This window comes from Bufo bufo, chromosome 1, assembly GCF_905171765.1.
Source record: "Bufo bufo chromosome 1, aBufBuf1.1, whole genome shotgun sequence".
In the NCBI taxonomy this organism is placed as follows: domain Eukaryota; kingdom Metazoa; phylum Chordata; class Amphibia; order Anura; family Bufonidae; genus Bufo; species Bufo bufo.
Genome location: NC_053389.1, coordinates 227245910 through 227273498, shown reverse-complemented (window position 1 = coordinate 227273498; position 27589 = coordinate 227245910). Strand labels below are relative to the sequence as shown.

The window sequence follows — 27589 nt, the reverse complement described above, 5'->3', positions numbered from 1 at the left end:
TAAAAAGTAGCTGTTACTGGGTGACGAGAATAGAGAAATCAAATTCGTCATTACTAATCAAGCTAGCGGCTTTAGCTTGCTATAAAATGTGTCTTAATACCCCCTGTAACCTGCCCGTAGGGTTAGTTGGGAGGATTACCTAACCTGTTTGGTCCTTCAGGATAGCTTCAGCAGGAGGCCCTTCTTTTGGTCATATTTTTACTATGTGACCAATAGGGGTCGCCCTTGGTACTGTGCCATATATACATATGTTATATGGCACATACATGCGGCGGCTAGGGACTGTTCTTTTCACTTGTTAGCATTTACCAGGCTTCGGGTGCTTTACATGTCTCACCGCCGCATCTTTGCGCATGCGCGGCCGGCGGTCTCCCGATCACGTGGCCGTGAAGGCACCGTCGCTGCCCTTGACGTCAGCGGTCGGCGCCCGGTCACGTGATACGGAAGTCAGGTATGCGTCTCGCCTGGCCCCTCTGCCTATATAATGGGGCTGCTCGGCCACAGAGGCCGCTGGTCTTTCCATCTAGGTGGACACAATCACCTTGGTTTCCCCCCCACTGGGTCCACAGCCATACGCTGACTGCAGCCATCAAACAGTAAGTTGCCACTTCCCCCTTCGTCCTTTATGTGGACGAATGTGGGTTTTTATGGTCATTATCCTCATGTGATTTTTCTTTCTCTGTTATGTTTTAGGCTACCCCAAGGCCAGGCAGGAATGGCACTAAGATGCTTCAGGAGTGTAACCATTTTTCAGAGGTTCCTCTGCAGGAAATCAGTGGCTTAGGGTTTGTTCTGTGAATTAACACATTTCTTTATTTAAAGACGAAGATGGAAAAGCCTGGCCTTCAGTGTTAGCATGAATAATTAGACTTGAAAGACATGTAATTCAGTCCATCTTCCTGCTCCTCGGGGGTGGAGCTAGCAGCACATCAAGGTTATCAAGAGCAAGAGCTGCAGTGTTTCAGTCTGTCACAGATCAGTGGCAAATATGAGGAATGAGTAAAAGTGAATAAGAACTGAGATTCTAGCTGCAGATAGTCCTCAGTCTGTGGCACAATTACCTGAATCCTAGGGGGGGGGGGGGAAACAAACACCCCCTTGTCCTTTATTCCAACACACTCATAGTGCAGAACTTGGCGGGCAATCTCCTCATGTCATGGGTCCAGTGCCTTGCCCATCTTCTGCACAATGTCAATAGGCTTTACAAATATGTAAATGGAGATGTCCCAGGGTTCCTTCCAATGTCCTTCTTCACTGGCCTACAAGATGGGAAGTGCAGACGGTTTGCGCTGACAGCTGCTGTTCAAGCTTCTGTGACGCTGAGAGGGAGAAAACTACAGATTAGTCTGATGTCTAAATATTAACATATCTCACACAATACATTAGAATAAAATTACATGCCACCCTGTAATGAAATGCTCTCTACTTTGTGTTTTGATTCCTCTATATCAGGGAAGCCCGACATGCGGCCCTCCAGCTGTTGCAAAACTACAACGTCCATCATCCCTGGACAGCCTACAGCTATCAGGGCATGCTGGGACTTGTAGTTTTGCAACAGCTGGAGGACCGCAGGTTGGGCATCACTGCTCTACATCATCCAGATCTCTGGTTGCTGTCAGTAAATAGGAGCATTCTTGCTTACATTCACAGACTGAAAACCTGCCTAGAACTCACACAATTCACAGCTGAAGATTTGCTGCAACTATATTCAATCCAGACAATCTGAGGTAATTACAACAGCCACATAAATCTACTCCTGTCCTGCCAAAGCGTTACAATGTGTCAGTGTAAGGTGTTTCGCTCAAACAGGATTGTCTAGACTTGAAAGAAATTGCAGCAAACCCTCAGCTGTGTGAAATAAATCATCAGGTAGGGTTTTCAAGCAGAAATCTGGTGGTGAGGAAACAAAACACAAAGCATGTTAGAAAGTTGCAGAACTAAAAAACCCCAGTCACATGGCACTGAAAATTCTGCAGGGTTCTTGTCGGCTCTCAGGCTGAATGCAACAATTACTTACTGATTCTGCGGAGTATGCTCCACTGTGGTGCATTGTGGGAGATACAGAGGGACATTTATCAAGACTGATGCATTCATACGCCAGTCTTGATCTCCCTACACTGGTAAAGATGCGCCTCTTAATAAATTAGGCACATCTCTGCCCAGCCCTGTGCCAGATACGGAAATCTATGCCAGCTACAGACTGGCATAGACTTCAGCTATATCTGCTGCCACTTTCTGGTGAAAGTTATAGTAAATGCGGCAGGTGATGCAAAGCTCGCCCCCTCTCTCAGCCTTTCGGAAAAGTGCCAAGAAGCTTAAAAAGACACATATTATGTGGACGTGTCCCTCACAGTGTTTACACCGAGCACCGCACAGCAGTCTGCCATATAGCAGAGACCTCAAGGTATCACAAGTCAGTAGTCTATAAGATACCCATAAAGGTGAATGGCAGCAGGTGCACAGACTAGGGTTTAGGGCAGGGATGGCCAACCTGTGGCTCTCCAGCTGTTGTAAAACTACAACTCCCACCATGCCCTGCTGGAGGCTGATAGCTGTAGGCAGTCTGGGCATGCTGGGAGTTTTAGTTTTGCAACAGCTGGAGAGCCTCAGGTTGGCCATCCCTGGTTTAGGGGCACCCGATTTGGATAGACGTGTAGTTTTTGCACCTGGCCCCTATTAATCAGCGGCTCTGCTCCAATCACCTTCACCGCAAACACTGCCTGGAGAAGAGCCGCCAGTTCACATATTACAGGAGCAGAAGAACAGGAAGGGCGGATTCGGCACATAACTGTGCAGAACAGAGCCTACAGATCCCTTAGACTATAATGGGGTCCGATAGGTTTCTGTTCAGGGGATCGATTTTGTAGAGGAGATAAAAGTCCTGCATGCTCAACTTTTGTCTCCGCTACAAAAACCTTCCCCTGAACAGAAACCTACCGCACCCCATTATAGTCTATGGGGTCTGTAGGCTCCGTTCAACTTAAGTTATGTGCTGAACCCGTCCTTTCCATTCTTCTTCTCCTATAACAGAGCAGAAGAACGGAAAAGAGAACGCAGATGTGAAAGCAGCCTAAGACCCCATTCACACAACCATATTTTTGGTCCACATTCGATTCAAAGAAAAGAATAGACCTTGTTACAATGGGTCAGAAAAAAAACCCGGATGTCACACACATTATCTGTATTTTTTGCGAATACGCCTTTTATGGGCCACAAAATACATACGGTCGTGCGAATGCCCCCTAAGTGACAGTCTTATGACAACTGAAGCAGGTGCTGTGCTTCATACTGGATTCCAGGTATTGACCTCGCTGCCCACACCGATATGTTTCCTTCTCCAGGCAAAAGTTAACTTTTATTGGCTGCTACGTGCTTAAAAAGGATTCTTATCCAGTCACCTGTTACTCACCAGCCTTCCTCTGCTCCGACAACGTGTATATCTCCTGCAGCTGTTTCTTCTGGTCGTTGCTGAGCGTCGCTGTCAGAGAGTGATACCAAACAGGGTCTCTGCTCTGCACACCTGTGAATGAGAGTGGGTCAGGTCTCTGAGGGTCTTTATAAAGCAGGCATCACAGCAATGTACTGCAGGCACTTACTCAGCAATGCGTCTGTAAAGAGCTGATACTCATCCAGGGCCTCCTGACAATCTAGGGGTGTGCTGAACGCTTCCAGTGCCGTCTCTTCTAAGGCTTCATCATCCCAGTCCTCATCTTCATCCTCCTCTTCCTCTTTCCCAGCATTCTCCTGCATTGCCTGGCTGCTGGATTCCTCCTCATCACTTGGGATCTCCTCTAAATGGAACATCGACATCAGTATTGGATGATTACTACTTTAGCTATAAATTCCTATTATAATGTTACAGGATCAGGCTTTATTACACCTGAGGCTGAAGAGCGCACTGTACAGCAGCACGCAGCATGTCACAAGCAGTGCGCCGGCTTCAGTCCACTGCAGTGAGGTGTAGACATTAAGTAGGTTATAGCCGTCTGGTTAAACAACCCTCACTTTTTTTCATTAGGGGCAAAGTGTCAAAATATATACATTTTTTAAATACATTTTTATAGTTCTCTGATAAGTCCCAGCAGCTCTGACAATGTGATCGCTGGGTCCAATAGAGGCAACAAGTTAAATTCTATGTACGCTTTTGGAGGCAATATTGCATTTTAATAATTTTTGTAAAAAAATAAATAAATCATATTTTCAATTGGCCTTTATTAAATATATTGAGCTGTTCCATCACAAAGGGTTAACTGTTTTTCTAACTGTGTGACTGGTACTTTAACTTTCTGCTGGTCATCTAATAACCCTTATCGCTAAACTACTAAGCGGTCATAAACAGTTATTTAAGCCACATCCTTATAAGTAAGATAAGAACTGAGCCATAAGTGTGAGTGTTTATAATGTCAGAGAGCAGAGATAAGGAGTCCGTCAGCTCCCCAAAGTGACGGAAAAGAGAGAAAATCCAGAGGCTGCTTCTAGGGCATCTCAGCTATGTATAGAAAAAAAAGTTCGATATTTGTAATGAAGACCAATTGAAAAAATTACTTTTAGCTCAAAAGGAGTACAATGCAATAATAAAAAAGAAATTGCCCCCAAAGATGAACATAGCCTTATAAACGAGGAAAAGACATGTCAACATACTCAAAATAGTGATGTTGATGGCTTTGCCAATTTCTAACCAGCTAAATATTCTGAATGACATCCACATGGAGGAAATCCCAGTGTGTGTAACAGATTGTGATGCATTTACCGTTTTCCTCAGTTTCAGTTTTGGTGGCACGAGACGAAGACCGCCTATCTGGATGGTCCCGATGCGAGCACACTTGCCTCAGTCCAAGGAACAGGAGGAGAATGGAAGGCACAATGACTGAGGCAACAGCATTTACTGAAGGGGGTCTGCTAGGAAGCTCCATGAGGATGCTGAGGCCGATTATACAAATCTTTCGGTCATGAAGCCTGCAGGTAAATACAGCTATTACCATGTACATACCCTAAATTTCATAGCACCATGCATTACACTGGTTGCCAGTGGTTGTAAGCTATATAAGTTAGGAGAACTTGCCCCAGGAAGCAGTCAGTGTCGTTGACCCACTGATTGACGAACTGCGCTGTGATGGGTTCTGAGCTGTGGGGGAATCGGATCTGTTCCAGAGTATTCAAGAGAAGTGGTGGATTATAGTACAGAGAAGCGATGACCACCTGAAGACACATAGTGCGCAGCTCGCTGGATTTAACACCTCGCGTTAAGCGTTCCAGCACAGCTTCTACGAAGAGCGGGATACACTGAAAAAACAAAGACATGTTACAGGTTACTTCTGAGCAGCTGTCATTAGGCCAGATTCCTTCAAATTGGAGAAGGTGCCATCAACTAAATGGTCCCTCAAAAGCGAATGCAAATCCTTCAGGATTCAAGATGCAACTCACAGACGCATTCAGAGTCTACAGAGTGGAGTCATTACAGCTTGTGAGCATTCTAAGCCCCTTCTTGCCTTCTGATTGGCCTTTGTGGGTCATCATGTGAACACTAGCGCGCATTTTCTAAAGGATCCTAATAGCATTAACCACCTAACTGTTTTGCCCCAGTCCAGCTCCAGCAGTGGGAAAAGTAGCTAACTGGAAGGAGAGGGCTGTTTTAGATGCTGCTATCTCCTGAATGGTAGCAGCTAGAAACATGCAACTGGTCTTGTTTGAAAGCTGACAAAGCTGAAAGCTTTCAGACAATTCCAGAATGACAGCAATATGTTCAGTACAGGGGAAGATATCACTGATAGAATGCAGCTGAAAGTGATAGTAAAAACAGGTTTTACACGCGATTATTCCCGACTCGATTTCTAACAGTGATTTCTCCTCTGTTGCTTGGACTTTAGCTGTCATTTGGAAAGAATTTGGAAAAAAGAAAGCCTGGAATGTCAGCTTTCAAACAAGACCAGTTGCATATTTCTAGCTGCTACCATTCAGGAGATAGCAGCATCTAAAGCAGCTATTCGATAACTCAGAATAGGGCTATGTTCACATCTGTGTTGGAGGCTTCTTTCGGGGCCTCCATCACAGAGCTCGTCAAAAATAGCGAGGAGAAAAATCCTACATTCAGGACTTCTTTCTCTATTAAAAAAAATGTTCTCCCAAATGAAAACTGAACAGATCCTATTATAGTCAATGGGATTTTTTAGGGTCTGTTGCGTTCAGTTATGTGTAGAATCCAGCACTTTCATTATTTTTATTCTTCTGCTCCTATAACAGAGGGAAATAAGGGAAAGATCTGCTCCTGTTCTGTGTTTAGAGCAACACCTGCTTTTGGCTCAAAATCACTGATGGAAAACACTGACGTGTGAATGAGGCATAATTCTCATGGCCCTGAGCTACTGGGTGGAGACTAGCTACTATGATGTCTCCCATAGAGTACCTCTCATGTACAGAGAAGCAGCAGAACATGGAAGACATTATACAGAAGTACAGAGCAGTTGGCCATACATATGTGCATTGGCTGAACCTGACAATTCTGGTCAAGCACATAGGGGCACATTCTTTTAAGACCAGCATTTTAGACACCGGTCTTAATAAACCCCTAAGCTGGCGGTGGACCCGCAGGCGTTATGAGAAGAGGAGTCGTCCTCCACCAGTTCTAAATGTAAGACAGCGTCCAAGCTGTCTTACATTTAGACCTTTTTCTACGTCTGAAACAGGCGTAGAAAATGGTAAATGAGAAAGGCCTGCCAATCCGTTCCCTTTTCCGCCCTCTGTTTTAGACTTGTCTTGAGCGGGGAGAAGTGGCAGATTGTTGGAGGAGATAAGGATCGGCACACTGGATTTCAACCAGATCTATTTTCTCTCAGGAGATAAGCCACTGCCAGAGGTATCTAGCAGCGACTTTCTACCCTCTCCCCATTACTTACACATGCATGTGAGGATCAGGAGACAGTTATCTTGTGTATGGCCAACTTCACTTTCTAACTGCAGCTCTCCGCTCCTCCCCCTCCCCTCTCTTCCTAGACTTCTCTACCAGACACTGTCTAAAGACTCATTCACACATCAATGTTTTGGTCAGTGATTTCTATCAGTGAGCCAAAAACCAGGAGTGGAGGCTACACATAAGGTATAAGGGAAAGATCTGCTCCTGTTCTGTGTTTAGAGCCGCACCTGGTTTTGGCTTGAAATCACTGATGGAAATCACTGACCGAACACTGATGTGTTAATGGGGCATAACAGGCTGCTCTCTGTCCACAAGAGAAAAAATATATATGTGCAGATAATAATGTAATAAAACAATATCATGAAAAACCTTCACAATGTAAACCTGAGCCAGACAAACAATCCTATTCCAAGTTACCTGGTCGATCCCTCTTCCTTTACACTGCAGAATGATGACCTCCAGAAGCTTGGCTGCATGACACTCGGCATCTTCACCAGCATCTCCCATCAGCACCTGGAGAAAGTATAGTTATTGGGACACTGGTTATTTAAAGGGGTTGCCCCACGAAAAATATTCTACATTTTTCAAACAAGCACCTGAATACTTTTGTAATTGCATGTAATTAAACATTTTGTATAGCCACTGAGTTATTCACAGAAATCTATTTGTATAGCGCCACCTGCTGTTTGCTCTTTTCCTTTAATTTCTCTGTCCTGCTCACTGAGATGGAAGCACATGCTCAGTTCCATCCTTCAACTGCCACCAGCTGCAGCAGAAAGGACACCCCTCCTTGGAAAGTGCATGCCCCTAAGCTGCCAGCTTGAAATAAATCTAGCAGAAAAACTGAAGCAATGAATAGCGAGATCTCTGGATCCATGTGAGGTACAGAGCTGGTTCTAAGCTTGTTAGAAAGAGATGACCATGTTCTATATGGTTTTCATTACATTAATCATGGGAGAGTCCTTTTAAGGCTACATGCACACGACCGTATGTGTTTTGCGGTCCGCAAATTGGATCCAGAAAAAATCTGTATGCCATCCATTTTTGCGGATCCATTGTAACAATGCCTAAAAGGGACAAGAGTAGGACATGTTCTATTTTTTGGTGGGGCTACGGAACGGACATACTGATGCGGACAGCACACGGTGCTGTCTGCATTTTTTGCGGACCCATTGAAATGAATGGGTCCGCATCCTATCCGTAAACAAACAAAAAACGGTACGGACACGGAAACAAACAACATTCGTGTGCATGTAGCGTAAGGGACATACAGTACAGTCAGCTGCAAATTTTTTATTCACACAACCTCAATGTTTTCTTATGGAGCAAAAGGTTGCTAGAAATTGTGTGAATTTGCAAACCAGGACTGGGCACATACTTTACTGGCAATAGTGTTGACAAATGCACCCATGTATGGTCGCCCCCCTGTTACCATCTTACCTTCTTACACATAGTGTAAATAATCTCCAGGTGCTTGGGGTTTGACAGCAGGGTCTCTGTATCTACAGTAATGTAGTTGTGCAGTAGCGGCATCATATCTGCAGCAAAGAAGACACGCTATCACTACAATTATTTTAAATGACTCACAAACTAAGGTGGTCATTTATTATACTGAAATACACCTATTTTAGGCTTATTTCAGGTGCAGATGGCAGCTCAGCCATCTGCGACTTCTCCCCGCTCATGGCAGGTCTAAAAAAGTGGGTGTGACAGGTCAGCAGGCCGTCTCATTCATCATTTTCTTCTAGAAAACGGTCTAAATGTAAGATAGCTCGGAAGCTGTCTTACATTTACACCGGCGATGGATGTGCTCAAGTTATGTAAAGGTCAGCACCTATTCATAACTCTGGTGGATCCACCGCCAATGCAGGGGCTTTATTACGACCGGCGTCTAAAACACTGGTCTTAATAAACGACCCCCTAAATGCTTTTTTTTCATGGGCCAATGCCCAGGCAATTGTCGGAGACGAAATAAACATTCCCAATTATTTCACGATCATGAGTGAAGATGATAGCTGCATTTACATGCAACAATCATCCGCTCTGTACGGGAAGGAGCGATCGCTACCGTGATCATTCCTCCTCATCAATTCATAGTTTACACAGAGTGCTGACAAATGATGATTTTATGTGCTGAATAAAATATGCGATCACTCCATGTACAAGCGTGATCATCAGTACATTTACATTGGTCAATTATGGGAAACAGTTGCTCATACCCACTAATTGCCCTGATCCTAAGACCATGTAAAAGGGCCTTAAGGGTGATGCAGCTTTTTTCAAGTCTATGGGAGTGGTGCTGACATCTGCAGACTTTGAGAAACATGGAGTTGACAGCAGAAGGGGCAGATGTTCAATAAGACATATAATGAAGTCAATGAGAATCCGAACCTGTAAAATACTCATAGCAGTCCCTCTGAAAGACTTCAAACAAGATCCCAAGGAGCTGCCACATTTGTGGTGAAATGGTCTGGTTGGTGAGGCTGTAAGCCAGGGACAGAATCTCCTCGTAGAATTCTGCAAAAGAAAAGGATAGGACAGAGGGGCTAAGCTAGGGGGTAGAAAGCCATGTAAAACTTGATCTAATGCCACATTAAAGGAGAGTAGAACAGATCTGACCGATCCCTCTTACAGGGCTGTTTTGACACAGACTGTCAGTTCCTCGGATTTCTCCACATGATATGAGATTTAGGTTCAGTCCTGCAAGGACTTTTCTCCTCAATGACGTCATTACAGTTTATATATCTTATCTTCATAATAAGTGGAGTCACATCATATATAATTTATTTGTATTATATGATGATGAATAGCTTGCGATTTAAGTTCATGTTTTTTAAGCCCATGTTTATCTAGAAATAATACCTATAATATGTTTCTGGAGCACAAGGCCCACAATCTGCAGACATATTCCTTCCAGTTGCTCCTTCACCTATAAAATAAATAAATAATAATAATAATGATAATAATATAATATATTATATTATATATAGTAATATACTGTATACTTTTTTAACGAAACCTGGCGAGGAGAACTATGAGCATAACGTGGAAACTTACTTCTTTGTGATCTTCTACAACTGTCAAGACAATGTCAATGGTGTGCAGGATTCCCAACGCCATCACAGTCTTGTCTTCTACTTCTTCATATTCCTCACTCTGCAGCACTTTTACAAAGATTTCTGCCTATAAAAAGTACAATGTGCCAGGTATAGAAACTATAAAAACCACAGGAAATATTTACTACTGAAAATGCTAATTTCAAATATACTTTGTTTTTCAATTCTTTGCCATTTTCAAGATTCTGCTTTCTGTCAGTGATTGGGAATGTTTAACCTTACAACCAGAAGCAGAAAACCTGAGCTACCTGTAGTCACAGACTGAGCAAAAAGTAGAAGGTGGTGACTTGGCCTTCAAATACCTCATATCTCAAAATGACCGAAAAACCTGTGGAATGTGCCGAGAAATACGACTTATACATGGAGGCCCATCTTGCAACTTACAGGACTTAAAGAATCTGCTGGTAAAGTTTTCGTGGACATCTTCAGAAGTCTTGAAGTCCATGCCCGGATGGGCCAGAGCTGTACTGGTGGCAAGACAGGGGCCTATGGTTCTAACATTTAAGGGGGGTTGTCTCATCTTGCTGCTAAGGTGACATGAGACAGTTTCGACCACCACGCGTCCAGGAAACAGCACAGCGCACCAGCGCTCCCTGTTTGAGTAGCTCCCAGTGAGGTGCATAAGAGATAGGGACATAGTGTAACAAAGCTACGCCATTTCCCAAACTCGCAATGGGAGCTGCTGAAACAGCGAGCTAGTGTTCAGCATGAGACAACCCCTCTAAAGGGGTATTCTGGTTGCTTGAAGTTATCCCCTCCCCTATCCACAGGATAGTGGATTACTATTAGATGGGTGGGGGTCGATCACGAGAATGAGGACCTGTACCCACTGTAGCCCCCCGTAATTAAACTCAGCTGCCAGTCAGGCATGTGTGAGGCCATTCCTTTCATTTCTATGGTTATTCCGGAGATGAGCACTGTACTCTGCTATCTCCAGAACTCCCATGAAAACAAATGGAGCGGCCACACGCATGGGAAATCGACCGGTCCGTTCATTTAAGGGGGGCTGTAATGTGTATGGGCAGTAGGAGTACCGACCAATCTGTTATCCTCTATCCTATGGATAGGGAATAACTTCAAACCACCGGAATACCCCTTTAAGTCCGATAGTTGTATATCTTTACTTAGTAAGCCAAAACTTCCCAAAATCCTTTTTAAAATCGTCAGTTACCAGGTGCCTGGTCATGTCGACTGCAATGGGTGCCACCTCCTGGCTATACTCGCAGATCATCTTCTGAATGACATTGGTTAGGTCGTCATTTTCGGTCTCTCTGACGATATGTAGAAGTTCTTGCATGACGGATCGGATGTACGGCCTCATGTACTCTTTAGCTGCGAGATGCAGGGACATTAGTTCGGCTTTTGAACCCGACTCTCTACAGTGTCTATTATGACTTATTAGACACAGTGATTGCCCTTACCTGCACCTTGGTTGCTTATTAATGTCTGCATGGCGATGGCGGCCTCGACTTTCACCGGCAGCTCCTTATCCTCTAGCAGGCTTTTCTTGGCCAGCTCTACAGCATTTCTGAGGTTCAGCTCGTTGTGAAATTTTAGTGTACAGAATGAGTGAAGCACCCAACAACACTGGCCGAAAAAGAGAGAAAAAGGTTACGTATAGGAGGAAAAAAAATAAAAATAAAACTCTACATCTGATGGGGTGGATAAAGATAATGGAAGACAGAGCGGAAGAAAGGCGACATAGGATAAAAAGGAAAAAATAAACCTGGAAGAGGAAGGAATACAAGGATAGGATACTGGAATACAGGACTGTGCGATGTATACATGAAACGGTGAGAGGGTGACGTGACGAAATGAAAGATATTACAACACAAATTCAGAAGACAGTGACATCAATAACATTGTGTAATTTGTATATGATGGATGGATAATTTTAATGGAAGGAATGGCTGTACCCCATATTTCAGCAGACTTACCCGTGCTCGGATATAGCCCAGCTCTGACAAAAACAGGGGAAAAACATGATTCTGAATGAACATTTCCATCTGATCCTTGTAGACAGATTTCTGTAAGAGATTATATACATTTTATTACATAAAGGCTACACTAGTTGTTATTCTACGCTGCCCCACTATAGCTAAGTTAGTAGGTGCAACTGAAGGGCCAACAAGAGGCTTCAATATATGGTAAAATACGTGTCTGTGCGGGTAACTTGCACTTATGACTGTCTGAGGGGGCCGCAACCCCTAATTTCTCTTTATAAGGGCATCTTAAATTAAAGGGGTTATCCAATAGTACAAATACACCCTAAAATACCCAGGCCCCTCCTAGAGACAATACGTAGGCGACGCTAGGGAGGCTCATCACCGTCGCGGCCTGCTATTGGCTGCTCCTTCATCGCCGGATATTTTGATCTGTGTGACGGGAAGATGGAGTGGTGGCCGTGCATGGATCCGGAGGGATGCAGGTGCCGAGAATCGGGTAAGTATCGTCTATAGGAGGGGAATTTGTACTAACCCATTTAAAAGGGATCTAAGGCCAGACAACCATTACCTTCAATAAAATGTCTGCTAAGGACCCCAAAACATGTAAAGCCCCATCTATTTTACGAGGGTCTACAGAGGATATGGTGAGGATCTGGTAGCAGAAGTTCATCATCTTTGGGAGGACCTACAACAGAGACACAATTAGTAATTCTTCACGGTTACAATTGATGGAAATGTTCTGCACGGTCGTATCTCACCTCTTTCCTCTTCTTGGAGGCCGTAAAGAGAAAATTCTGAGCTGCTGTAGCAGGAGATATGTAATCTTCAAACACATCTAAAGAGGAGCTCGTGTTAGGGTAGTATGTGATAGTCGACATAATATGAAGGTTGTTCTGACGAGACAATGAGAGGGGGCTGGTGCACAAGTCTTACCAAACTTCATGCGGATGTACTCATAGGGGTCATCCTGCCACAAGTCCTCATCTTCATCTTTATAGCACATAAGAGGGAAAATAACTTCCTCGGAAATGCTCTAGGAGAAAGTGAGTCACAACAAATCTACTAACTTATGGATTTAAGTGAACTAAATCAAAAGCTTACTTGATCTCTTTCATCAAATAATAGTCAGGAAGTATATAAAAAGCATTCACTGTGCACATACATTACTTATCCTGTACTGATTAAGAGTTGCATCCTCTAAAATACTCCAGAGCTGCACTCACTATTCGGCTGGTGGAGTCACTGTGTACATACATTACATTACTTATCCTGTACTGATCCTGAATTACATCCTGTATTATATTCCAGAGCTGTACTCACTATTCTGCTGGTATACAGTGACTCCTCCAGCAGAATAGTGAGTACAGCTCTGGAGTATAATACAGGATGTAGTTCAGGATCAGTGCAAGTAATGTAATGTATGTACACAGTGACTCCACCAGCAGAATAGCGAGTACAGCTCTGGAGTATAACACAGGATGTAACTCAGGATCATTACAGGATAAATAACATAATGTATCTAGAGTATAATAGTTTTTAAAGGGGAACACATACTTAGGGGTTATGCAACCACTAAAATGCCTCCCCTACTGCCCGGGCCCCTCACACCGATTCTACTTACTTGGCTCCCCAGCTCCCGTGCAGCTTCCGACACCCACACAGCCGCCGCTGCATCTCCCCGTTGTGCAGATGAAAATATCCGGTGATGGGGGGGAGCAGCCAATAGCAGGCCATGACAGGGACGAGCCTCCTTGGCATCGGCAGAAGCGATGTGGGAGCCAGGGAGCAAGGTAAGTACAATTAGTGTGAGGGCCCTGTGCAGTAGGGGAGGCATTTTAGGGGTTGTATAACCCCTTTAAATATGCATTACATAACACTTATGCAGTATGCTTTATACACCCCCCACATTTTGCCGAGTATTCAGGGATAATAGGACTTTATACTGGTCATTCACATGTTATCTAGATCTCACCTGCATGCTTGGCTTTAGCATCTTCCATGTGACAGCATGAGAGACACCTAGATTCAGGTAGTTTAGGGTCTGCTGTAGAACTCGAGGGGCCACATACTGCTTCTGTCTGTGAAGTTCTAAGACTTTCAGAAGAACCTGGAGAAGTAACACACAACCCAAGTCAATATCCTCAGATCAGTCTGTAACCTGCTACCACCATTAAATGTGTCAGAAGTCTAAAGATGATATTCGAGACCTAAGGACATTTCACATGAACTGCACAATATGCGCTTATGTCCATGTGTCAGTATTTTCTTTACGTTCTTTAACACTGCAGACGCAAATACGGAGTAAACACCCTAATGATACACATTATAACAGCGCAGCAGCATTTATAAAAAGAGTGGATGATAACAGTCACACAGCAGGATGTCAGTGTTTCAGGAGATACAGGAGCCAGGTGATACAGTGGCTGATAACAGGGAACAATAGATTGCACAGTAAATCTAGATTTTTTTTTCACATTAATCTCTGTTTATTAGTATATCAGCCAAGTGGACCCTTTACCTGCAGAACCCCAACAGCGTAAGTCTTCAGAAAGAATTCAGAGAATTCAATATATTCTTTTGTCACGCTCCCAGGGCTGCCATACCTAAAGAGAAAAAAAACTTCAGTAAGTGGGTAATAATGACAAGGTAAATAAGCAAGATCCATGGTGACGTTACTAACATTCAGTACGATTACATAACATATGTGCTGGGTCAGCACAACGGACACCTCTATGGGATAGCTACATAGGACTAATGGTGGTAACCATTGTGGCTATTACAACAAGCACTTCACTGTATGCGTGTTTACATGGCTGCCTGTTTCCAGGTGATCAGTAAAATGGCTGCCTGTCTCTAGGTGATGTTGTCATGTTGTTAATAAAGTTAACTGTAAAACAAAAAAAAATTACAAATGCAGCACATTCAGGGGAGATAGGGAGAACAATCTAAGATTCTACACTGACAGACATGATGAGATGCTGCTGGAGGTAATAATGCTGTATATACTGCACATATATGTGCTGCATCTCAAACTGCTATTAACCTGTTAGATAGCACAGTTAAAGGCCATCTGTCAGCAGATTTGTACCTATGAAACAGTCTGATCTTTTGCATGTGAACAAAGGCGGAGAAAGGCCAGCTGAAGACTAAGGAAAACCACAAACCTACAAGGGGTGCACCCTCACAGTATGATAGTCATCATGCTCAACATGTTACAGATCTCTTCACAGTAGTCCATTGTTAAAGTTCCTAATACACGGGACAACAAGCAGCTGTATGAATGTACATTCCTGGACATTGCCCGCTGTACATATGTCCGGTGATTAAACAAGTGAGAAAATGCTTGTTTGTCATCAATATCTGATCAGCGGAGGTCCGACACCCCCGCCGACCAGCTGTTTGAAGAGGAGGCGGCGCTCCGTGCGAGCGCCACTTCCTCTTCTCAGAAGTGCAGTGTAATACAGGCACTTGCTCCCTTCAAGTGAATCAAAATGGTGCCTGTGATTACACTACGCCACCACTTCATTGGAGACAAGACGTGGTGTGAGGATGAGGAAGGGGTGCTCGCATGGAGTGTTGCGTCCTCCTCCCACAGGTGATCGGCAGGGGTGCTGGGTGTGGGACCCCCGCCGATCAGATATTGATGACCTATCCTGATCATAGTTCATCAATATTATGGGCTGGATTACCCTTGTAAAGGGAGGGACTGGAAATACTTGAGCAGATCACAGTAACTGGTAGTCTGACCTCTGGATCCTTCCCAATCCCAAAAATTAAAGAACCAAGTGCCTAATCTCCTAAGAGATAAATGGACTCACACTTAGCTTCTTCTTTTGCACCCATTCAACTCTATGGAGATTGGAGGTGCACAGCCAGTCTTCTGAGAAAATAAACAGGGGGTTGGGATCTCTTGTTCTAAGGATTGGTTAGAGCAACCTCTGTAATTAACAAGCCTTAAAAGTCTTAAATGCCTTTCCAGTGTAATTACCCTTCATAAAACAGCCTGCATCCTAACTTCCTAGACCCGAGCAATGTGAATCATGATTAGTAGGATGAGCTCCTTATTACAGGGCTGATCTGTTATAACACAATCAATAACGTTACCGCTCGAAAAGGCGCGTGATGATATGGAGGGCCCACTTCTTACACTTCCACCACACCAGCTCTGGACGATCATCTTCATCCACCTGCATGGTTTCCTGAAGGCAAAACGGCAAAGAAAATGGTTAATACCCAATTGTCACTTTATTCATACATTTCCAGGAGGAAATATATACATAGTATTTACTAAAACAAACAGGTCTGGGAGTCTGGTGCCGAGTCAAAAGGTTTAGTTTAGAAAACCTATTAAAACCATATGAATGTTTTAAAATGGGCGTCCCCAACTTAGATGATCAATACATTATTGGTCAGAAGGACTGTAAAAGACAAGCTCTAGCTCTTGCGGACCCGGTTCATCTGGGCATTATACAAATGGACCAATGAATGGACCATCATGCTTCGGCTGATGTCAGCTGATCCTGAAATGGAAGGGGTCCTGGCAGAGGACACTTACCGGTGGTACATCCCGATCAGCGATGCTGCTAAATATTCCCATCCATTGAGTCATCATCTGATTGTTCACTAGCTGGAGCGGCAGAGAGTACTGCAGATACATTCAAGTGAGTGAGTATACTGTTCACTGAGAACATGGGTGACCACAATAATGCCCAATGTAAAAGTGTTTAATACATATGCTCCCAAAACTCAAGACATCGCCAGTAAATACAAGTCTCAAGTCTACATCATTACAGAGTGTAAAAAAACTACTGTGTTTCCGGCTCCATAAGACAAACTTCCCTCCCCCCCCAAACAATGTAGGAAAATGGCACTGCGCTTTTTGAAGTGAATACCAGTGGACGTTTCTATTATGGAAGCTCTAACTAGAACACAGCAGTACTGCACCGCTCCTTCTGCTGGCTGTACGCACCACTCCCTGGTCGTCTGCTGGCGATGCACGCTGTGCTGTGTGTGACCTGACGTCAAATAGCGTAAGCATGCACTATGACCTGCTGCTGTGAGAGGTCAGGTCACAGCACAACGCTCAGTGTCGGCAGAAGAAGACACGGGATCTGTGGTCTTATGGTGCGGGTAATACATTATTTAGTCAATGACCAGCTCTATATGCTTCTAGGAAAGCTTAGTGAGAATCACTATGGTTACAGCTCCCCAAAAGCTCCCCTTTGGGCTTGCACCTATCCTTTGCGAAGGTTTGCCATTATTGCCAGTGCTGATTAATATATCTATTAATGATGTTATTCAAGTAGTATGGGCTTGTCACTGTACCAGTCACAAAGTGTAGGGCAGTTCTGTATTGACTAGGCACACCTGCCCAATTCTATGCCTTTCTGTGACTCTTCCAGTCTCTCTGTATCTGTATCTCTGTTGCAACCTGCTGATGCCACTCTGTGACACTTCCGTCTGAGAACATCCTGCTTGAAGCCTCGCCAGTGCGAGGCACTGTTGATCAATTGTTAAGTGTCGTCTAGGTCTCATGATGTCAAAATGTTAACAGCATGATGAGGAGGACTGTTTAAATACCAATTCTAATTAAACCTGGAAAATTTTTGGGCGATTCATGGATCAAACACCTGTTGTGAATTTAGCTGTTAGGCTCCTTGTTTGAGAACAGCAAGTTGTGCAAAAAGTACTGAAACACTGAACAGTTGGACAAGGTCACATTAAGTTCACCTGCAAAGGTTAGAGTACATTTTAGGTTCAACCTGAAATTTCACCCACAAGCCAAATATCCCAAAAGCCGCTGGGGATCCAGTAAAATTTGTTCACCCACCTGAATGAGGGCATAGAAGATCTTTAGGATCTGCTTCTGAATCAGTACAGAGTAGTGAGTGGGATCTGGAAGCAGATGAACTATCTGTTGCTGGAGACGGGGTAGGAACATCTGCATGGCGGCAATGAGGGGCGTCCGCTCATCAGCCTTCTTGTACCTAGAAGGCAGTCAAAGAATAGATGGAACACAAGAAGTCACAGTTTCAAGAACTGATAACCACTCAGCTACGTTATAGATAGAAGACTACACTGCACAGTGCTCCCTACTCCCTCCTATAGTACAATGTACACTAGTGCTCCCTACTCCCTCCTATAGTACAATGTACACTAGTGCTCCCTACTCCCTCCTATAGTACAATGTACACTAGTGCTCCCTACTCCCTCCTATAGTACAATGTACACTAGTGCTCCCTACTCCCTCCTATAGTACAATGTACACTAGTGCTCCCTACTCTCTCCTCCACTACACTAGTGCTCCCTACTCTCTCCTCCACTACACTAGTGCTCCCTACTCTCTCCTCCACTACACTAGTGCTCCCTACTCTCTCCTCCACTACACTAGTGCTCCCTACTCTCTCCTCCACTACACTAGTGCTCCCTACTCTCTCCTCCACTACACTAGTGCTCCCTACTCTCTCCTCCACTACACTTCTCAATACTCCCTCCGTTAGTACAATGTTCAGTGCTCCCTACTCTCTCCTCTAGTACACTAGTGTCCCCATTCTCCTTTGTATATCACTACTCAGTGTCCCCATTCTTTCTTCTAGTATACGTCTCAGTGCTATCTAATCTCTCCTATATTACACTATTCAGTACTTCCCATTCTCTCTTTTATTAGTGATCCCTACTTTATTACACTACTCAGTAATCTCCACAATCTCCTTTTTAGAGATCCCTACTGTCTACTTTATTATACTACTCAGTATTTCCCCATTCTCAACTTTTTTAGTAATCCCTACTCTCTCCTCTGCTAAACTACTCAGTACTCCCTACATTCTTCTTTATTATTATACTCTGTGCTGCCTATTCCGTTTATTCCTATTATCTACGCTCTCATCTTACGGTATCTATTTTTCATTCATCTTCCTCTATCCTATATATTACACGCTACTCAGTTTTATCTACTACATTTTTAACTTTTCCGCACTCCCTATTCCCTTCCCTATTACAAAGCGCTAAATGCCCTCCGTGCTGTCACATTACTCCTGCTCTTTCCTGACGTCCGCTCAATGCTCTCCACGTCTCAGCCTTGCCCTTCACATTCAGTAGCCATCATTCATTAATTCCTCACTCGTATGTCTTCACCAGCTGGTAGAGACACAGCAAGCTGCCCAGCCAGCTCCCTGAGTTTGATGACTGCAGATAGAAGCCGATCTTTTCAACCACTCCAGTCCAGCGCCCAGGGAAGTCATGCTTAATGATGACACGTAAGCAGAGCGTCAGTTGAGCCCTGGGGACATAAAACAAGGTTATTTCCTGAAGTCCAAGCTAAATTTCCACATCAGTAACCACAGAATCCACCAAACTGCAGCGCTCCATACCTCACAAGGTCAGGGGAGCGGATGATGCCCTCCACTATGTTTTCCCGGATCTGGTGACGATCATTTTCATGGATGTTGAATGGGAATACGATTTCACCTACCATGGGTTCCCTGTCTGGCCAGTACTGAGTCACCATGTTCTTCAGGTAGATTGCCGCTGTCACAAGTAAAAGGAACAGACATAAGCAGCAGAGGTCAACGTCAGAAAACAATGAGATGAGCCAACAGAAGAGACTGCACTGCTCTTTGTAATCATTCTCTGAATGATGCAGCCATAAATGACAAGATTCACTTTGTGTACCTCAGAGCTGCACTCACCACTTACTATTTTATTAACTATCCTGTACTGATCCTGAGTTGCATCCTGTATTATACTCCAGAGCTGCACTCACTATTCTGCTGGTGGAGTCACTATGTACATACATTACATTACTTAAGTAATATGTACACAGTGCTCCACCATCAGAATAGTGAGTGCAGCTCTGGAGTATAATACAGGATGTAACTAAGGATCAGTACAGGCTAAATAATGTATGTACACGGTGACTGCACCAGCAGAATAGTGAGTGCAGCTCTGGAATACAATACAGGATGTAACTCAGGATCAGTACAGGATAAGGGTACTTTCACACGAGCGTTTTTCTTTTCCGGCACAGAGTTCCGTCAAAAGGGCTCAATGCCGAAAAAGAACTGATCAGTTATATCCCTGTGCATTCTGAATGGAGAGTAATCCGTTCAGGATGCATCAGGATGTCTTCAGTTCAGTCATTTTGACTGATCAGGCAAAAGATAAAACCACAGCATGTTACGGTTTTATCTACGGCAAAAAAAACTGAAGACTTGCCGGAATGCCAGCATTTTTCCCCATAGGAATTTATTAGTGCCGGATCTGGCATTCAAAATACCGGAATACCGGATCCATACTTCCGGTCTGCACAGACCGAAAAAAAAGGTGAAAATAAATAAATGCCGGATCCGTTTTGCCGGATGACACTGGAAAGACGGATTCGGCATTTCAATGCATTTTTTTAACTGACCAGGCATTTTTAAGACTGATCAGGATCCTGATCAGTCTTACAAATCCCATCAGTTGGCATACGTTTTGCCGGATCACTCTGCCGCAAGTGTGAAAGTAGCCTAAGTAATGTATGTACACAGTGACTCTACCAGCAGAATAGTGAGTGCAGCTCTGGAGTATAATACAGGATGTAACTCAGGATCAGTACAGGATAAACAAAGTAAGTGAACTAAATCAATAGCTTACTTGATCTCTTTCATCAAGTAAAAGTTAGGATATATATAAAAATCAGTCACTGTGCACATACATTACTCATCCTGTACTGATTAAGAGTTACATCCTCTAAAATACTCCAGAGCTGCACTCACTATTTGGCTGGTGGAGTCACTGTGTGCATACATTACATTATTTATCCTGTACTGATCCTGAGTTACATCCTGTATTATATTCCAGAGCTGTATTCACTATTCTCCCCCCTGTGCTGCTGCCTCCAATGAACGGAAAGAGGGGCGGGCGCACTGCGCCACCAATGGTAGGACTTTTCCTACACAGAGCGGCGCCCAGGGATGTCCCAGCACTTACTATTATTCCTGTGCGCCGCTCCGTTCGCCCGCAGTGCCCCATTACTGTCTCCTCTCCTGCTCCATATGCTAATTACTATCGGAGCAATGGGGAGGAGACATCAGCTTCTCTAGTGGGCGTTCCTTCTCCCCTGGCTGTAGCGCTGTCCAATCACAGCGCAGGGAGAAGGAACGCCCACTAGAGAAGCTGCTGTCTCCTCCCCATTGCTCCGATAGTAATTAGCATATGGAGCAGGACTGCAGGAGACTGTAATGGGGCACAGGCGCACAGCGGGCGAACGGAGCGGCGCCCAGGAATAATAGTAAGTGCTGGGACATCCCTGGGTGCCGCTCTGTGTAGCTTGCTGCTTAACAAATTCCGAACCCATATAAGGTCGTCTTTAACTTTTAATACAGGAGGCAGGTGCCGGCAGCAGAATCGCATAGCCGGCACCCTGACTCTGACAGGAAGCTGCGATCAGCAGCAGTTAACCCCTTAGGTGCGGCACCTAAGGGGTTAACTGCAGCGGATCGCAGCTCCCTGTCATAGAGGTTGGGTGCCGGCTATTTGATTCCAGCACCCGCCTCCTGTACTTGTGTTAACAGGTCAGTTATCTTCATTAGTGGCGCAGTGCGCCCCCCCCCCCCCAGTATAATAAACATTGGCGGCGCAGTGCGCCCCCCCCCCCCCCCAACACCCCAGTATAATAAACATTGGTGGCGCAGTGTGCTCCCCCCCCCCCCCCCCCAACACCCCAGTATAATAAATATTGGTGGTGCAGTGCGCCCCCCCACCCCAAAATAATAAACATTGGTGGCGCAGTGCACTGTAATTGCGTACCTACCCGCGCAGGTTTGCCGCAATGCACCCGGGAAGTATCCGGAGCCAAAACGTGACGCCAGTCTGAAAGAGGCCTAAGGCTACTTTCACACTTGCGGCAGTGTGATCCGGCAAGCAGTTCCGTCGTCGGAACTGCCTGCCGGATCCGCCGATCTGGATGTGACTGAAAGCATTTGTGAGACGCATCCGGATGCGGATCCATCTCACAAATGCATTGCAAGAACGGATCCGTCTCTCCGCTTGTCATGCAGACAGACGGATCCATCTTGTATCTTTTTACACCATTTTTACTGGTCTGCGCATGCGCTGACCGGAAGTACGGATCCAGTATTTTGAATGCGCACATGCACTAATACATTCCTATGGGGAAAAATGCCGGATCCGGCATTCCGGCAAGTCTTCAGTTTTTTTCGCCAGAGATAAAACCGTAGCATGCTGCAGTTTTATCTTTTGCCTGATCAGTCAAAATGACTGAACTGAAGACATCCTGATGCATCCTGAACGGATTGCTCTGCATTCAGAATGCGTGGGGATATACCTAATCAGTTATTTTCCGGTATATAGCCCCTCTGACGGAACTCTATGCCGGAAAAGAAAAAAACGCTAGTGTGAAAGTACCCTAAAATATTAAGTTTAAATCCCCCCTTTCCCAATTTTACATATAAAATATATAAAACAATAAATAAATAAACATATTACATAGCGCTGCGTCCGAAAAGTCCAAACTATTAAAATATTTTAAAAAATCTGCACGTGCATTCACCATTTTTTGTTTTATTTTTTTCGCGTGGTATCGAATGGTATCGAGTATCGCAATACTTTTTTATGGTATCGAAACCGAATCAAAATTTTGGTATCGCAACAACTCTACTCTGGAGTATAATACAGGATGTAACTCAGGATCAGTACAGGATAGTATGTACACAGTGACTCCACCAGCAGAATAGGAAAAAAATAAAACAATGCAGCAGCACCCTGCAAATCAGATAAAGTGCAACAATGCCATAGTCACAGAAATAATGATTACAAAAATTATGGTGCTAATGCTACACTTATATATAAAGTGAGATGCTTGGCCAAAGCATTTTGTACAAAACCATCTGAGCCCGTCTGCCGAACGTCAAGGCGATCTCTGTTAGACGGGTCCTAACACTAAATACTACCTGTTATGCGCCATAATGACCGCCATAAAATTCAGGGAGTGAGAGCAGGCTACAGCTTTATACAGAAAATAATTAAAATCAGCCTAAAATCAGGAAGCTGTCTAGCACCAGGAAAGGTATAGAGTGGGCTCAGCATGCATGTTGGTACCTGCATCTTTTGTAATGGAGGCCATTATGGCACAAAAAATGGAAAAGGGCAGAGTGGATCCAACATGCATGTGGATCCAACACTCCCTGGATTTTATGGCGGTCATTATGGCGCATAACAGGTAGTATTTAGTGTTAGGACCCGTCTAACAGAGATCGCCTTGACGTTCGGCAGACGGGCTCAGATGGTTTTGTACAAAATGCTTTGGCCAAGCATCTCACTTTATATATAAGTGTAGCATTAGCACCATCATTTTTGTAATCATTATTTCTGTGACTATGGCATTGTTGTACTTTATCTGATTTGCAGGGTGCTGCTGCATTGTCTTCCTCTAGGATTTTGCCATGGCAGCGTGCACCTGCGCACTGGGAGGTGCTGACTAACCCCCTTTTTTTGCAGATCCACCAGCAGAATAGTGAGTGCTGCTCTGGAGTATAATACAGGATGTAACTCAGGATCAGTACAGGATAAGTAATGTAATGTATGTACACAGGGACTCCACCAGCAGAATACTGAGTGCAGCTGTGGATACATGCACTAAAAATATGAAGGATAATTCAAGATAAGTAATGAAGTGACTCAACTTTTTCTATAGAAAATGGAAAAGGATGCTTAAGGGTTCATGCACACGACTGTTTTTTGTCCATAGCTGATCCGCATTTTGTGAAGGTTAGATGTAGACCTATTCATCTCAATGGGACCGCAAAAGATGCGCACAGCACACTTCGTGCTGTCTGCATCTGTCCGTTTTGTTGCGCCCGCAAAACATTAGAACATTTTACGGACAAGGATAGGACTGTTCTATAGAGGACAGAGTGCTATATTCTGCAAAACGCAGAACGCACACGGCTGGTATCTGTGATTTGCGGATCTGCAATGTGCTGGACGTAAAACAGGCTACGGTCGTGTGCATGAGCCCTACAGGTAACGTGTGCTATATAAGCCTAATGATTATCTTTACTGCACAGGGCAATTGTCGGTCTGATTATTGGGAATGAATGTTAGTACGAACAATCATTCCCAATAATCGGCCATGTAAAGGTGCCGCAAATCACCAGCTGAACAAGGAAAATGCTCGTTGATTGGGTGAAATCATCGTTTATGTGGACACCTAAAGATTGTGCTGTGTGAACAATGAATCTGTATGAGGATGAGCATTAGGACATTGCTCCTCCCTACACAGTGGGGGTGATTGCTGCATGGAAATGCAGCTTTGTCCTCCACTGACGAGGCTAGCTTCACACCAGCGTTATACACCTCTGGCAGGGAGCAGCCTGCCGGAGATGTCTGGATCTGGCACTGCTGGACGCTACCTGATACCCACTGGACCTATTAACTATAATGGGGACCGGCGGAGATTCGGACGCAACCCGGCAAACATACGGACTAAAACCGCTGCGCACAAGGCACTTACTAATGTATTGTGATCTCCATATTACCATGCTGCAGGTTTCAAAATCCGCACATCAGGTCAATTGCCTCACAGAAGAAAAAAGCAAAGTGTACATTTGTCAAATCTTGTTCCCCCTGTGGCATGAGTGAATGACCCTTTGCTGGCTGGACTCATTTTTCCATCACATTATACACTGCTCGTTTCTATGGTTACAGACCACTGTGCAATCCATCAGCGGTGGTCGTGCTTACACACTATAGGAAAAAGCACTGGCCCCGCTGGAGGCCAGGACCGTGGGAGCTCACATAGGCATGCATGCGCAGCAGTTCCCATGCCGGCAACCTCACATCTGCACCGCAGCGGTTGTCATAACTCCTGGAGACGAGCAGTGTATAATGTAAAGGAGGCAATATGGACAATGACAATACATTAGTAAGTGCCTTATATTAACTTTCTCTACATAATAAATGCCACTTGCTGAAGTGACAACCCCTTTAAGAGTATGGCCACACATTCAGGTTTCGTGATGCGGTTTTGGAAGCCAAAAATAAGGAGTGGATCATAAAAGGAGAGAAAGTAATAAAAGGACAGATACGACTTCTCCTCATATTTAAAGTCACTTCTGGTTTTGGCGTCCAAAACTGCATGAAGATACCCAGACATATGGCCGTGTCCTAAGCTCTGGAACGAAACACATTACAGCGCCACTTGTCAGGCCGCATGTGGATATGCAAGAAAGAAAGCTGGCAACTCACCTGCCTGGCGTACAGGGAACTCCACCTCATCAGACACAATGATCTGCAGCAGGGTTGGCGCAAAGCTGATGATCTTGTAGGACTGGAAGAGAAGTGAAAAGACAAAACAGCGTGATGGCCTCATATAATTACCTCACATATATGACTCCTGATATCAGCCTCTTCCCTGAGATTATTCCCGGGACAGAAAACATTGGCACATACTGATAGCCGCCAGCAGCCGTCATGAGCCACCATACTGATAGCCGCCAGCAGCAGTCATGATCCACCATACTGATAGCCGCCAGCAGCCGTCATGAGCCACCATACTGATAGCCGCCAGCAGCCGTCATGAGCCACCATACTGATAGCCGCCAGCAGCAGTCATGATCCACCATACTGATAGCCGCCAGCAGCCGTCATGAGCCACCATACTGATAGCCGCCAGCAGCCGTCATGATCCACCATACTGATAGCCGCCAGCAGCCGTCATGATCCACCATACTGATAGCCGCCAGCAGCCGTCATGAGCCACCATACTGATAGCCGCCAGCAGCCGTCATGAGCCACCATACTGATAGCCGCCAGCAGCAGTCATGATCCACCATACTGATAGCCGCCAGCAGCCTTCATGATCCACCATACTGATAGCCGCCAGCAGCCGTCATGATCCACCATACTGATAGCCGCCAGCAGCCGTCATGATCCACCATACTGATAGCCGCCAGCAGCCGTCATGAGCCACCATACTGATAGCCGCCAGCAGCAGTCATGATCCACCATACTGATAGCCGCCAGCAGCCTTCATGATCCACCATACTGATAGCCGCCAGCAGCCGTCATGATCCACCATACTGATAGCCGCCAGCAGCCGTCATGAGCCACCATACTGATAGCCGCCAGCAGCCGTCATGAGCCACCATACTGATAGCCGCCAGCAGCCGTCATGAGCCACCAGACTGATAGCCGCCAGCAGCCGTCATGATCCACCATACTGATAGCCGCCAGCAGCCTTCATGATCCACCATACTGATAGCCGCCAGCAGCCGTCATGATCCACCATACTGATAGCCGCCAGCAGCCGTCATGAGCCACCATACTGATAGCCGCCAGCAGCCGTCATGAGCCACCATACTGATAGCCGCCAGCAGCCGTCATGAGCCACCATACTGATAGCCGCCAGCAGCCGTCATGATCCACCATACTGATAGCCGCCAGCAGCCATCATGAGCCACCATACTGATAGCCGCCAGCAGCCGTCATGAGCCACCATACTGATAGCCGCCAGCAGCCGTCATGACCCACCATACTGATAGCCGCCAGCAGCCGTCATGACCCACCATACTGATAGCCGCCAGCAGCCATCATGACCCACCATACTGATAGCCGCCAGCATGAGCCACCATACTGATAGCCGCCAGCAGCCATCATGAGCCACCATACTGATAGCCGCCAGCAGCCATCATGACCCACCATACTGATAGCCGCCAGCAGCCGTCATGACCCACCGTACTGATAGCCGCCAGCATGAGCCACCATACTGATAGCCGCCAGCAGCCATCATGAGCCACCATACTGATAGCCGCCAGCAGCCATCATGAGCCACCATACTGATAGCCGCCAGCAGCCATCATGAGCCACCATACTGATAGCCGCCAGCAGCCATCATGAGCCACCATACTGATAGCCGCCAGCAGCCATCATGAGCCACCATACTGATAGCCGCCAGCAGCCATCATGACCCACCATACTGATAGCCGCCAGCAGCCATCATGACCCACCATACTGATAGCCGCCATCATGAGCCTAGCAGCATCCCACCAGTTACTTGCCCAGTGCATGACGACGTGCCCACCGTGGTAGTAGATAGCCAACCTTTCGGGCAGCTGGAAACCTATCCATCCCCTGCCCATGTCATACAACTGGGTGCCTCAAAGGACTGGCAGCACATGGGTGCAGCCTCAGGCATCATCACATTATGTCACTCCAGTGGCACAAAAGTCACAAGATGAGATAATTATGCAAATCCCTTGCCCCAGGCTTTACAGTCATGTGTCACTGACTTATTGTCCCCCACAAACTCAGGAAATAAGATCTTCCTCCCTTGTCAGGCAATTATTTGCAATGTTTTGGGGCAGGAGATTTTTATCCATGAGGGGTGCACTGCCCTCCTTCTCACCTGGTTGAGCTCAGTCTCAGCCGCCAGGCGCATCTTGGGGTCGATGGTACCCCGCAGGGCCTGGATAATGCGGTTCGGATCCATGACGAACCCGAATAGACAACAACAGTTGGAATCTAAACGGGTTCACACGGCCGTAAAGCAGGAGCGCTTCATCTGTCTGCCTTCATTTCCGGCTGTCGCAAAATGACAGACAATAACACTGCATGGA

General features: G+C 45.4%; 1 protein-coding gene across 2 annotated transcripts; it reads right to left on the bottom strand.

Moving 5' to 3' along the window:
- Positions 1–711: 711 nt before the first annotated feature.
- IPO8 (importin 8) lies at positions 712–27589 on the bottom strand. Of its 2 annotated transcripts, none has more exons than XM_040436080.1 (25): positions 27379–27589; positions 25221–25302; positions 19343–19499; positions 19093–19251; positions 17803–17959; positions 16528–16617; positions 16077–16171; positions 14491–14575; positions 13945–14079; positions 12906–13005; positions 12731–12807; positions 12541–12657; positions 11964–12053; positions 11448–11613; positions 11198–11358; positions 9968–10093; positions 9773–9839; positions 9302–9427; positions 8351–8448; positions 7328–7423; positions 5063–5283; positions 4751–4956; positions 3597–3791; positions 3399–3520; positions 712–1319 (listed from the first exon to the last, which is right to left on the bottom strand). In XM_040436080.1, exons 1-24 carry the CDS (start codon positions 27460–27462, stop codon positions 3402–3404), a joined length of 3009 nt encoding a protein of 1002 aa, XP_040292014.1. In that variant the 5' UTR covers positions 27463–27589; the 3' UTR covers positions 712–1319; positions 3399–3401. The 2 variants fall into 2 exon arrangements, with proteins under 2 accessions (XP_040292014.1, XP_040292005.1); XM_040436071.1 differs by having other exon boundaries at positions 713–1319; positions 3410–3520; positions 27379–27588.